Source organism: Xenopus laevis, chromosome 4L, assembly GCF_017654675.1.
Source record: "Xenopus laevis strain J_2021 chromosome 4L, Xenopus_laevis_v10.1, whole genome shotgun sequence".
NCBI lineage: Eukaryota > Metazoa > Chordata > Amphibia > Anura > Pipidae > Xenopus > Xenopus laevis.
In genome coordinates, this window is record NC_054377.1 from 8,631,019 (window position 1) to 8,645,166 (window position 14,148).

The 14,148-nt window shown below is 42.0% G+C and overlaps 1 protein-coding gene across 1 annotated transcript; it reads left to right on the forward strand.

The window, feature by feature from the left end:
* Positions 1–694: 694 nt before the first annotated feature.
* Positions 695–11,840, forward strand: fgf3.L (fibroblast growth factor 3 L homeolog; the record flags this gene model as incomplete). The annotated part of the gene is given in 3 exon segments (NM_001085663.1): positions 695–1,233; positions 7,335–7,438; positions 11,371–11,840. Coding segments are annotated over 3 exon segments (714 nt in total). The 3' UTR covers positions 11,704–11,840.
* Between the last annotated feature and the right edge of the window lie 2,308 nt (positions 11,841–14,148).

The window sequence follows — 14,148 nt, forward strand, 5'->3', positions numbered from 1 at the left end:
AAGCAGTTTCCTTTTTAAACGATAACGAATAAACATTAAAGGGAAAGCTCATTACGTCTCGGCGATAGAAACAAATTGGCAAAGTTTCTTTAGAATTCAAACCCATCTCCTTTCGGTCGCCCTTAAGGAAAAGGAGCACAGCTTCTCCCTTTTTATATGCGCCTTTTGAAATGTGCATTTATATAAGAGTCACTTCCCCGAGTTGTTTCATTCCAACATCAGTCATCCCTCCGCTTGTCACGTATTGTGACTGGCGATTGATAGGGGAGGAAAAAGTGGTGCAAATGTAGCTTTTTTTTAACATTTTTTTTTTTTTTTTGGATTTTTCCAGAAGAGCAGGGCAATGACTCTGATAGGCTGTCGATTCTTTGTGATGTGGTTTTTCCTTTTTTTTTTTTTTTTTTTTGTTGCACTGAGCCACTGTAAGTAGTGCTGTGTAATTTTATCCTGCTTGGATTTCTGGTTCACACAAGACTGATACCTTGCCTGCCTCCTTTGTATCAATTGGTTGGAGATCTGTCTATTGTTGCAGGAAGCTTTTATTTCAATGCTGTCGAACAACACCATTCCTCTCCAACTCATAAAATGCACTAGGGCTCTCGGTGCCTTCTTTTTTTTCTTCTCTCTCTCTTCTTCTTCCAACCCCCCCCCCCCTTCTCTTCTGTCCTCCCCTCCTTCGGTCTTGCAAGTCGAGAGAGAGATGGTTAAACTCTGATTACTGCCACTAATTCAAGGAGCTGTGGCCTTCGCTGGGTGTCTATTTATTTAGAAGATCAAGACAAGAGGGAGATAAAAGGTCAGATTGAGTCAGATAAAGCTGCCAATGTTTCATGCATCACGGCAGTGGAATTTGCCACTTGGAGAGCTTCTAACAAGACGTCTTTAATGGGACCCCTTAAGTCATTTGTTTCCAGACTTCATCTACTTAAGAGACTTTGTGTTTCGGCCATGCCACAATGGTTATAATTTGGATTCTGTTGCTGAGTTTTATCAGTTGCGGTCCGCAGGTATCCTGGGCGAAGAGGCTGGAGAGAGAACCTAAGTATCCTTGTTCCCGAGGAGGCAAACTGTGCGACCCCAGGCAGAGACGAGATGCTGGGGGACGTGGAGGGGTTTACGAACATCTTGGAGGCGCCCCTCGAAACAGAAAACTTTACTGCGCTACTAAGTACCACCTACAGATACACCTCAACGGCAAGATTAACGGGACTCTGGAGAAAAACAGCGTATTTAGTAAGTGAAGCGACCATCATTCAATGTGTTATGCTTTTTTTTCCTACAATGAACCAACCACCCCCCCAAATATTTTCTATTTCATGATAATAATGGGTATCTTTATTCTAATATATATATATATATTTATTACTGTTAATGCATTAATATGAATAAGAGACGCTAATGAATGCCGTGGGAGAGCCCAAAGCCTACTGCATTTAAAATGAACAATATATATATATATATATCGAACCCTGGGAAATAGTTAAAGCGAATGATGCTTTCGATTACCCACTTAACACTTCAGTGCCGTGACACAGCAATATTTTCTTTAACAAATTCTTTACGCCCAGATGATTTTTTTTTTTTTCTCCATACTCATTTTGGTCTTATGAATGAAAGAGACGACAGTCGGAGCTGGCGGAGCATAATCTCCTTTTCCCTGCACTTTTCTCTCAATAGACCTGCAGGGTAGGGATGTCCCTTCATCTCTCCGCTGTCAGTTGTTTTAAACAGTATTTAAAAACCCTGGTAAGGGGATAAGGAGGCTACGGACAATAGCTGACTGCGGCTTGCTGTTACTACATATGTAGAGTCTTATCCTTATGCTTCGGTTCCCTTGAATGACTCTTGTCATAGAGCTCAGACGCAGTGCAAATGTTATGCTTCCAGACTCAATTGTCACATCCTATTACTGTGGATACTGTGAACCCTTTTCACAACACTTGTGCCCTTTTGCACATGGCTTGTGATGATTATAAACAAGGGGGTGGCTTCGGGTTAAGAAATAGCCTATTTGTGTTCTAAGGAGGCACCGAAATAACAGAGGAGACGGGAGAAGCTAAGTGAGCCCTGGGGGTATGAGGTTGTTGCCTGAGGCATGTGCTCGGAGGTGGCTAACACTAAATAAAACGGTGATTAGATTAGAAGCCCAGTACTTTCTAATGTCACGCAGAGCTTTCAGACTTTATGGATTATATTGATGGCCAAGGGGAGACATTTCCGTAGCCTCTTAATAGAATCATTTGGGATTCCTAGAGACAGGCTGGAAGTACAGTGCTACTTAGCCTCAAGGACAGACCTTGCAATGAAACGGATACTTTGCTTTTTTTAACTCCTACCCCCAATAAAAAAAAGATGGCCGGGGTCAAATGGTTTAGCACAAGGTTGTCAAACGGTTGGGGACGCAAGCTCCATCTGGCTACGGACGCAGGGAAGCCACATTGACTTCCCTGGGTGAAACTAAACAAAACATAAGAAGCATTGCTACTAATATTTTATGATTGTTGAGGTCCACCGATGCGTGTACTGCAGAAGGTATAGATTCCTTAACTCCCTTGAACTGTAGGGGAACATTTGGCATGACAGTAATACATGGGTGGAGGGTCATTTTTGTGTTTGGGGAGGCTATTTAAAGACTTTTCATTTTTAACATGGATACCCCAGAACACACGGCAGGATAAATACAGTGCAAATTCCATATATAATACCCCAGAACACATGGCAGGATGAATACAGTGCAAATTCCAAGTATAATACCCCAGAACACACGTAAGGATAAACGTAAGGATAAATACAGTTCCAAATCCATGTATAATACCCCAGAATACATGACAGATTCTACACATAATGCCCCTAGAACGTATTCGTATAAATGCAGTGTCAGTTTCATGTATAATAAACCCAGAATACACGGCAGGATAAATACAGTGCCAATTCCATATATACAACCCCCAGAACACATGACAGGATAACTACAGTGCCAATTCAATGTATAATACCCCAGAACAAATGGCAGGATAAATACAGTGCCAATTTCATATATAATACCCCAAAACGCATGGCAGAATAAATACAGTGCCAATTTCATATATAATACCCCAGAACACACGGCAGGATAAATACAGGGCCAATTCCATATATAATACCCCAGAACACATGAAAGGATAATTTCAGTGCCAATTCCATATATAATACCCCAGAACACATGGCAGGATAAATACAGTGCCAATTCCATATATAATACCCCAGAACACACGGCAGGATAAATACAGGGCCAATTCCATATATAATACCCCAGAACACATGAAAGGATAATTTCAGTGCCAATTCCATATATAATACCCCAGAACACATGGCAGGATAAATACAGTGCCAATTCCATATATAATACCCCAGAACACACAGCAGGATAAATACAGTGCCAATTCCATGTATAATACCCCAGAACACATGGCAGGATAAATACAGTATTGTTGTGTTTCCACTGCACACCCGGAACTTTACTCACTTTTGCTTCTCTAGTGGTGCTGGTTATCCGCCGACCCGACAAGGCCCCTCAGCAACAGCAATTCAACAATTATGGATCCGCACACACCAGTTTTTCTGCAGTGGGGAAACCCCCTTTCTTTTATTTTTATACACCACCAATATCGATATTGGTGGTGTATAAAAATAAAAGAAAGGGGGTTTCCCCACTGCAGAAAAACTGGTGTGTGCGGATCCATAATTGTTGAATTGCTGTTGCTGAGGATAAATACAGTGCCAGTTCCATATATAATACCCCAGAACACACAGCAGGATAAATACAGTGCCAGTTCCATGTATAATACCCCAGAACACACAGCAGGATAAATACAGTGCCAGTTCCATATATAATACCCCAGAACACACAGCAGGATAAATACAGTGCCAATTCCATGTATAATACCCCAGAACACACAGCAGGATAAATACAGTGCCAGTTCCATATATAATACCCCAGAACACACAGCAGGATAAATACAGTGCCAATTCCATGTATAATACCCCAGAACACACAGCAGGATAAATACAGTGCCAATTCCATGTATAATACCCCAGAACACACAGCAGGATAAATACAGTGCCAATTCCATGTATAATACCCCAGAACACATGGCAGGATAAATACAGAGCCAATTCCATATATAATACCCCAGAACACATGGCAGGATAAATACAGAGCCAATTCCATGTATAATACCCCAGAACACACAGCAGGATAAATACAGTGCCAATTCCATATATAATACCCCAGAACACACGGCAGGATAAATACAGTGCCAATTCCATGTATAATACCCCAGAACACATGGCAGGATAAATACAGTGCCAATTCCATGTATAATACCCCAGAACACACAGCAGGATAAATACAGTGCCAATTCCATGTATAATACCCCAGAACACACAGCAGGATAAATACAGTGCCAATTCCATGTATAATACCCCAGAACACATGGCAGGATAAATACAGAGCCAATTCCATATATAATACCCCAGAACACACAGCAGGATAAATACAGTGCCAGTTTCCATGTATAATAACATATGGCAGGATAAATAAAGTGCCAATGTCATATATTCTCCTATGCCATGAATCTTAATAGCATCTCAGAATGACAGATATGGAAATGTACCTTGTAACATAGAGAGAGAGAAACCCCTAGGGGAGGAGTTGTGTTGACACATTAAATTCGCCAGCATAAAACATTCACGTGAGGCATCTGACGGCCAACTTATGACATAACTGCTAAATGTACTGTTAAGCCACGATGATTACATCCGCCGATGACACTTCACTTGTGAACAAGGCTTTGTAACATTACACTGGAAACCAGCAGGGTGGGGTCCATAAAGTCAGGACAAGGTCAATTCGGCTTCCTTTTTTGGGGGGGGGATACGGTTTGATTTTGCTGCGAAATCGAGGGTTAATAGCCAATGCAATGGAGACCGATGCGGGCAGTGAACGAGTTAAAAATGTCAGTTGTCAACGTTGTCCCAGGAATAAGTAACAATGCTACAACCCCACCAGGAGGTCCAGCGACAATGCACGAGACCCTCTGGCAGCGATTGTGTTCGACATTGGCTAAAGCCTCTTATGCTCAATAAAACAAATTAACTACTGGGCTGCTTATTTGTTGTAATGCATTATCCTAACGTTTGGGATTTCCAAGATTAAACCTGGTTCTTTTGGAAGCCCATGCAAGTGTGCCACTGATTTACTGGGGCGGGAAAAACTGTTGTGTTTGTTTTCTTAATCCCCAAATATTTGTAAAACATTTAGACTTTTGGTAGCCAACGCAAACTGGACAAATCCTGAAAAAGAAGACTTAAAGGCAGTGAGAAAAAAAAAACAGTAATTTCTAAAAGGAGGCATTTAGAGCCCATCTGTTGTTGCAAAACTGCCATGAACATGAATAATGAAGGCCAGTGGCTGACCCATTAGAACCTAATGTCGAAATCTCTTGTTGGAGTAGTCAAGAACATGGGGGTAATTTACTGAGACCAAGTGCAAGAGTGCTAAAGGGTGCAAAAACAGCACAAGGTGCAAAGTGTTGCTCTCCTGGGCACATGACAGCCATGTCCTTAACACCTTGCATTGGGCAGGCCTTATGTATGTTGGACTGGTAAGAACTGACCCTTAATGGAAAACCCAATACAAAGCAGTTTCCAATTCAAGATCCCTAATGGTTTTGTTTGTTCATTCTAGTAAATCACCTTCTTTTTTAAATTGCCCCTCTTTATGGGGGATAGGACTTGGGAGTTGGACCAATTTAAAGGAGACTACAAGTAGAATGGATGTCCCATTGTTCCCCTAAAACAAACGATAAACAATGGCAGTAGTTATTCCACGTCACTGAAGACTGTACAAGAAAAGCAATATGGCCGACCCCAACCTTCTGCAAACACAATAAACTAGACCTTGTTCTTGTTATAGGAAAACATAAATGGCACTAATAGCTGTAGAGTAATTGCCTTCTAAAGGGGTAGCTCATTTTACATTGAACTTTTAAGGTGGCCATACATAGACAGGTCTCCTCGTTTGGAGAGGTCGTGAAACGAGCGGATCTCGCACCGATATACCCACCTTGAATGGGCGATATTGGGCTGATCTGATCGTGGGCCCTAGGGTCCAATGATTGGATCACAAGGCCAGGAATGCAGGTGGTGGGATTGAAGGCCACATTAAAAATCCGTTGTAGGCCTCGATCCAACGCAAATTTTAAGCCTGCCCGATCGAAATCTGGCCTATAAGCCTCGTCGGAGGGCCCGTAAACTGGCCAATAAGCTGCCAGCTTTGTATGGCCACCTTTAGTATGACGAACACAGTGATAAGGTAACAGTTGAGTTATCTGAAGACGAATATAATAATAAAAAAGGAAATAAGGCAGATAATTAAAAAACCCATAGAAAATGAACACCAGTTGAAATGTTGCTAACAATAGGCCCCACTTTATTTAAAGATGATTTTCCCCTTAAGATGATGGTAATGGCACAGGGTATCGTTCCTTCTCGTCCAGATACCTACAGGAGGCTTTCTACATTGCGGCACTTTGATTCTCAAGGAAAGAAACAGGCAAAGCTGGATCCAGCCCTTCTTCTTCTTCTTCAAAAGCCTGAATTTTTGGAACACAGTATATTCAAATGTGCTGCTAGGAAACAAACTGGAGGAAATCCTTTAATGACTTCTTGGCGCTGCCCAACATGAATCATATTTAGGAGGCAGTTATTTGATATCGTACATTGTGCAGGGAGCTAATTATATTAAAATGATGTCATACGATGAGGCCCCGCTGTATTGAGTGACATAACGTCAGGGGCCTTCCCATGATGCTGCTGCCCACAAGCAACTATCTTGCCCATCCTAGCTGAATATTTGCTGTCCATATTCCATATATCCTTGTTTTTGTTTTTATATAAAAAGGGAGTGTTGTATAAGTGACTAAAGGCCAGTGTTTAAATTGCAATATAAATACAGGTATGGGATCCAGAAAGCTCTGAGTTACAGAATGTACAGAATAGATTCCATATTATCCAAATAATCCAAATTTTAAAAAATAATATCCCTTTTCTGTGTAATAATAAAACAGTCGCTTGTACTTTATCCCAACTAAGATATAATTAATCCTTATTGGAAGCAAAACCAGCCTATTGGGTTTATTCAATGTTTATATGATTTTCTAGTTGACTTAAAGTATGAAGATCCAAATTCTGGATAACAGGTCCCATACCTGTACAATGTATATATGAAGTGAGATCACAGAGTGCTATGCATGGGGAGAAAGGATTAAGCAATTTGTCTCCTTTATTTCCAGGTATTTTAGAAATAACCGCCGTGGATGTGGGAATTGTTGCCATCAAAGGGCTGTTTTCTGGGAGATATCTGGCCATGAACCAAAGAGGGAGACTTTACGCCTCGGTGAGTCGCCTGAAATGCGCAAACACCTTTCTTTCCCTCCTCTGCTGAAAGCTAAATCCCAAGGAGCTTTACTTTTGCAACAGTAACCGTACCTGCATTGGCTTGTGCTTGTTTTACTTTGCAAAGCCGAGGAGCTCAGGCTCCTACCGACTGACAATGGCCACTTTAACCTGGAAATCCACACACACACCTATAGATTACACATGAGAAAAACTTCCTAGAAGGGCATTGTGTGATCTATGTGCTTGTCACTGCAGCCTACAACAAAAATCTTTTGTACGTAAAGAATTCGCCTTTATTTTAACATTCAACTGAAAGGCTGACGTCACGCGAAGAGAGATTTGTCATATAAACAACCTGCCTAATGGGGCAAATGAAACCCACAAATAACTAGAAGCTAAAGTCATAATAATAAATAGAAGGCAGGGTGTCCTCTAATGACATGGTAGTATGGGAGAATCCTGGTGCTACACTAGGCTAGTCGCGTGCTGGTGCAAGATTTTGCATTTTGCGACGAAATCCACAACATATGTCTGTACCTTAGCAGAGGCAATGTTTTCGGGTGTAGGTATTCCAATCAGCAGAGGGCTGGATTCTCCACCTATATTTCGTTCCAGGCCAAGATCCACCTTGTCTGGCTGTAGCAATAACATGGCCATACACACAAAGATCTGCTCGTTTGGTGAGGTTGCCAAGTGAGGGGATCTCTCCTCGTTATGCACATCTTGAGGTTGGCAATATAGGGCCCAATGATCGGATCTTGATGACAGGAGGTCAGAGTGAGGACCACATCAACTCTCTCTCCAATATTCCCACCTTGAGGTGGGCGATATTGGGCTGATCCGATTCTGGGCTCTAGGGCCCAACTAATGGATCTCAATGACAGGAGGTGGGTGATATAAGCCTGATCCGATTGTGGGCTCTAGGACCCAACTAATGGATCTCAACGACAGGAGGTGGGCGATATTGGGCTGATCCGATTGTGGGCTCTAGGGCCCAACTAATGATCTCAATTGCAGGAGGTGGCGATATTGGGCTGATCTGATTGTGGGCTCTAGGGCCCAACTAATCGATCTCAATGACAGGAGGTAGACAATATTGGGCTGATCCGATTGTGGGCTCTAAGGCCCAAATAATGGATCTCAATGACAGGAGGTGGGCGATATTGGGCTGATCCGATTGTGGGCTCTAGGGCTCAACTAATGGATTCTCAATGACCGGATTGGCGATATTGGGCTGATCCGATTGTGGGCTCTAGGGCCCAACTAATGGATCTCAATGACAGGAATACAAGAAGTCAGAACGAGGACCTCATCAACGAACCACTGCGGATTTTTAAACCTGTCAGATATCGATCGGAGGGCCCAGTACACGGTCTGTGTATGGCCACCTTTAGTAACATCGGGGCAATCTCATAACCTTGATAAATGATAATTGGCCAGCGATCACCCATTTATCTGTCAGGCAGGTTTGAAAATTCTGATGGGTGAAGACCATATCAGATCGTTGATGAGGTCTTCTCCTGGCAAATTTCCACCTATTATGATAACATCAGTTTTATGGTCTACATGCAACTCAATGTGAAATCACCACATGTGCCATTATCCTAAGGGAAACTAAAGGGAAGATAAACTCCCACAGATAGCCCTGCCCGATTTGTTTTTCTTCTCATGGAGTGAGGCCTTAAGCCTGTGAAAGGAGGACACCTTTTTTGTGATATCATTGTGTTGATGAGCAGGAGCTTCAAGATGAAGGAGAATCCATTGTAAAATGTAGCGATTACTCACACAGTGACAGGATGGTTTGTTTAGTCACCCTATCTGTTTACTTGGAATAAAGAAACACGATCTGTTGTTAAAATAAGGGTTCTGTATCTTATCTCATTCCTATGTCTTTAGGATGTGCATGCACAGGATTGCCTCTGCCCTCTTTATCCATGGGAGAATGCATTAGTCTGTGTATAGTCAAGAAATAAAATGTCTCCAATATCCTCATTCATCACGTGGCGAGAGAGAATTTGCACACATTGTGTCTCTCCCTGGCAATAACCACCTCGTGGGCCACCGAGCAGAAAAACAGAAGCACATCCTACATTCCGTTGTTTCATTTAACTGGCGCAGGGGGTGCATATTATCATTTGCATGTGGGGCAGATTTATTAAGGTTCGAGATTCGTGTTTTCCACAAAATTTGAGTTTTCGAGATTTATTATACCCCAAAACCTGTCAAGGTCATGTAGGAGTTAATGGCAGAGGTCCCTTGAACCATTTGAAGATGTTAACAGCCTGCATGATGTTCAAATTTTTTCCGGACAATTTTGCCCGAAAACTCAAATGATTTGAGAGATGAGGTTTTTTTTCATTGAAAACTCAATCCATTCAAGGTTTTGGGTTTTGGGTTACTAATAGAAAAAAAACCTTTAATACCCGACCTCTGATAGAGCTACGTAGTCCATTCTGTCCAATAGTGCCCCATCTTCTAAATTACTCATTTGAAAGCTTATCAATAAAACAAATAACACAGATGTAAAGACTGTATTCCAGTTGGCCCATGGTGGAAGATATTGTCTACTTTGGCCATCCATTGCATTGGTCCTCTTCTGAACAGAAGTATAATTTCCCCTGTCTGTCCTTTATGTGCATGTCAAGTTATTGATAGGAAGTATTTTTCACAACGGATGATTTCTCTGTTCAAACTGCCTCCAAAGTGGCTCATAGATGTACCAATGGTTGAGGGGGGTGAAATAAACATGGCCGAAATACCCAGCTATATTGGTGGGTGTAAGGCTAGTTTTAAAACTTGATTTCCTGCGGAAACTTTTTTTGAATTGCTAATAAAGCAAATGTTTATAGGGTCAGACTGGGGTCCAGGGCCCACTGGGGCTGCAACTTCAAGGCTCCCCCAGGCAGTTCCCGATGCTGCAACTCTCCCTCTTCTTCGCCCCTCCTGCATATCTTTAACGTCTGTCCTTAAAGGGCAATTAAAGTCTAAAATAGAATACGGCTAGAAATGCTGTATTGTGTATACTAAACATGAACTTACCGCACCACAAGCCTAATCAAACAAATAATTTATGCTTTCAAAGTTGGCCACAGGGGGTCACCATCTTGTAACTTTGTTATACATCTTTGCAAGACCAAGACTGTGCACATGCTCAGTGTGGTCTGGGCTGCTTAGGGATCATCATAAATGATCAAAACAGCACAAGTCAAATAATATCTGCCAGAAGCGGATACAGCAAGACTGATTAATAATCAGAATATACAGACTGCACTGGGTCCTGTGTTGTCATGTAATCTAATGTGGATTTTATAGTTTTTGTATTGTTTAATACAAACTTTCTCCAACTCTGCAGAACCAGTGGCTGCAGCAAAATAATCATCCAAATAGAATCCCAGTTTATCTGTTTAAATCTGGCTCCATGATCTTTGTCCCTGCAGCTGGAGTTGGAAACAGTAAAGGGGATGTAAAGGCAAAATAAAATCCAATACAACTGTCTACACAGTCGCCGACTGCTCTACAGGGAAACAAACAAAGCTGCTTGAGTTCTGCATGGTTGGGAAGTAAGGCTCCCCCTGCTGTTCATAAGTATGATTGTTTCCCTGCAGAGCAGTTAGGGACCATCTGACAATTCCTTTCCACAGCAGTAAATGAAGGGAGAATTTCACTGCATACAGTCAGGTTTCTTATAAAAACACATTTTTTAATTAAAGTATATTGGAGATAGGTTTCTTTTTCGTTATAGTAAAAATGGGATTTTATTTTTTTGCCTTTAATGGCCAGGATCAGCATACACTTCAGCGGGGTGCAAGTCTGGGTTGGCAGGGCCCACCAGGTTTTTTCCCGGTGTTCCGCCAGCCTAGTTCAACCCTGAATGTTTATCGAAAAATAACCTCTATATGAAAGTTCACCTGATCTTGTCTTTTGTTCCAGGAAACATACAACCCTGAATGTGAGTTCGTGGAAAGAATTCATGAGCTCGGATACAATACTTATGCTTCGCGCCTTTATCGGACAGTTCCAAGCGGGGCAGGCACCAAGCGCAAGGCTAGCGCAGAAAGACTGTGGTATGTGTCTATCAATGGCAAAGGACGACCCAGAAGAGGCTTCAAAACCAGACGGACGCAGAAGTCTTCCCTTTTTTTACCCAGGGTGTTGGACAACAAAGACCATGACGCTGTGAGGTTATTTCATACGAACGCTGTATATAGAGAAAGTATTCTGAAACCCTCAAAACCGAGCGGAAGACAAAGACGAGGACAGTGAGGGGTGCAAACTATGAAGCAGGATCGCCCCTACGAAGCCACGAACATGAAATGACATTGTTCACTTAGACAAAAGTGATCTTGTTGAACTTATTTTTATGAACTGCGTAAGGCTGAAAAATACTGCCGCTAGAATTCATATTTTGACTCTCTGGGTATCTGAATCCTCAGTGTTCTTTTTTAAGACCCTCTGGTAGGGAGTTCTCATATTTCCATTGCTCGCCCGCACTTTTCTTGGGAGCGCAATCCAAGGTGCACTGAGAAGTAACGGTCATTCAGTTATTTGGTCTTCAATTTGCTCTTTGATCCACAGATCGGTTCTTCAAACATTGGCTTGACTCTGCCTTCAGGTCTACCTCAGATTCTGATATAATATTCCGTCCTAAAGAAAATGACAGTCCATTTAATGTGCCTACTTTAGGGGGGCAAGTTCTTAAAAGCTATTTATTACCCTTCATGAAGTACTGTATGACCATTGAAAATGTGTGTACGTTGTCTCTTCTCTTTCAATTATATAAAATTTGGAGAAAACGAGAAGTCTCTGCAGAAGATGCTTGCTTACATTTCAGACTGTGAACATTTGGTGCCCACTTAATCTTGTATACTGAAACGTTCTACACAGCAAGATTTCTCGTATACGATGCATAGGCATTCCTTTGTGAGCACTTTACACATAATTTAGTTTGAATGCATTCCGGAGATGTATCCTGGACGTATCTTCTTAGAGACTTGGCATTCGACTCATTGGCTGTGGTAGCATTGGCTATATGAATAAGATATATATGGTAGAAACGTCCCAAAACTTAAGGTTCACCTCGAAAGTATTACTATACTTGTTTTGCTGGCCTTGGAACAACAGAACTATAATAAATGTTACATTTTATTACAGTCGTCAACACTAATACCCTTTTGTGTAAAGCTGTTTCTTAAATTGGTCTTGGTGAGTAGATCATTGGCCAGTTGCATCACTGATGAGTTGGGCATGGACTTGTCTGACCCAATATCATTCAGGAAAATTGACATTTTAGCACTGAACAAAGACCAGTGGACTGCCAAGTCAGATGAGAAAGGACAAATGAGCTTTAAGGTGGCCATAGACGCACAGATAATTTCGTGCAAAACAAATTTTCGTACGATCTTCAGTGCGTTTATGGTGAGAAAAGAGCCGACCGATATCGGCGGAAGACTTGGATATCGGTCGGCTTGTTTGTATAAAGGTACAGATAAGATGATCAATGTGTATATGGGGGCCAATTCCCTATAGTTCGAGCAGAGATGACAGTTGCATCTGCCAATGCACCGTGATGGCCAGTGCATGATGTATGGGCAGATGAAGAAGTGAAGAGGAGCCATATACTGTGTGTGGCCCCTAGACTAAATGTGGCCATAGACGCACCGATAATATCATACGAAACAAAATTTTCGTACGATATCCGGTGCGTTTATGGTGGGAGACGAGCTGACTGATATCGGCAGAAGACTTGGATAACGGTCGGCTCGGAAAATTTTGATTGGGTTCCTTTGAAGGCATCAGAACATTGGCCATTGTTAGTGCTGAATCTTCAGTTACAGGTCGAATTCTATTGTTTCTCTCTGTATATCTGACGATTCAGCTCTACATGTGTGTATTGAAACAAACGATCTTTCCTAGAAACATCTTTTCCAGGAAAGATCGTAATTGTAACGTCTATGGCCATAAGGCCCGTGAGCCTCTCAGTTGAAAGCAAACCAGTTAGCCTGTGTATCGCTGCCTTAAACCTAATCTTTTATCTACCTTATCTTGTAATTTAAGAGTAAAAGGATTAGGGATGCACCGAATCTGATATTTTGGATTCGGCCGAACCCCCGAATCCTTCACGAAAGATTCAGCCGAATTTTACTTCCTTGTTTTGTGGCAAAAAGTCAAGCAATTTCCCTCTCTGCCCCTAATTTGCATATGCAAATTAGGATTAGGTTTGGCTGGGCAGAAGGATTCTGCCCAGCCGAAGGATTCCTGTTGAAAAAGGCCAAAATCCTGGCCGAATCCCGAACCGAATCCTGGATCTTAAAAAGGATTGGGCCAGACGATGAGGATCTCAGCAGAGAATCCAGTCCTCCACTGCTTCCTTGATGCTCGTTGGGCCTGCACCCAAATACATTGACTCAGCTCTGGTGGTGGATTTCCGTGTCTGCACCTGAGCCGAGTCGATGTATCGTGGTTGCAGCGGAGGAGCGGATTCTCGGCCTGCGGAGAAATCATCGTCATCATCGTCTGGCCCTAGCCAAAGGCTGTGTCCACATTTCATTATGCTCCTTAGTTTTTTTTTTTTATGGCCATGTATTTTTGTCTTCTATTCTATATTTTCTATGAAAAGCATAATACGAAGAAAAAAAAAACGTTTTACCCACTTCCAAACAGGTGTAACATTATTAACAAAAATAGGACATTTAGAAACTGAAATGCGGC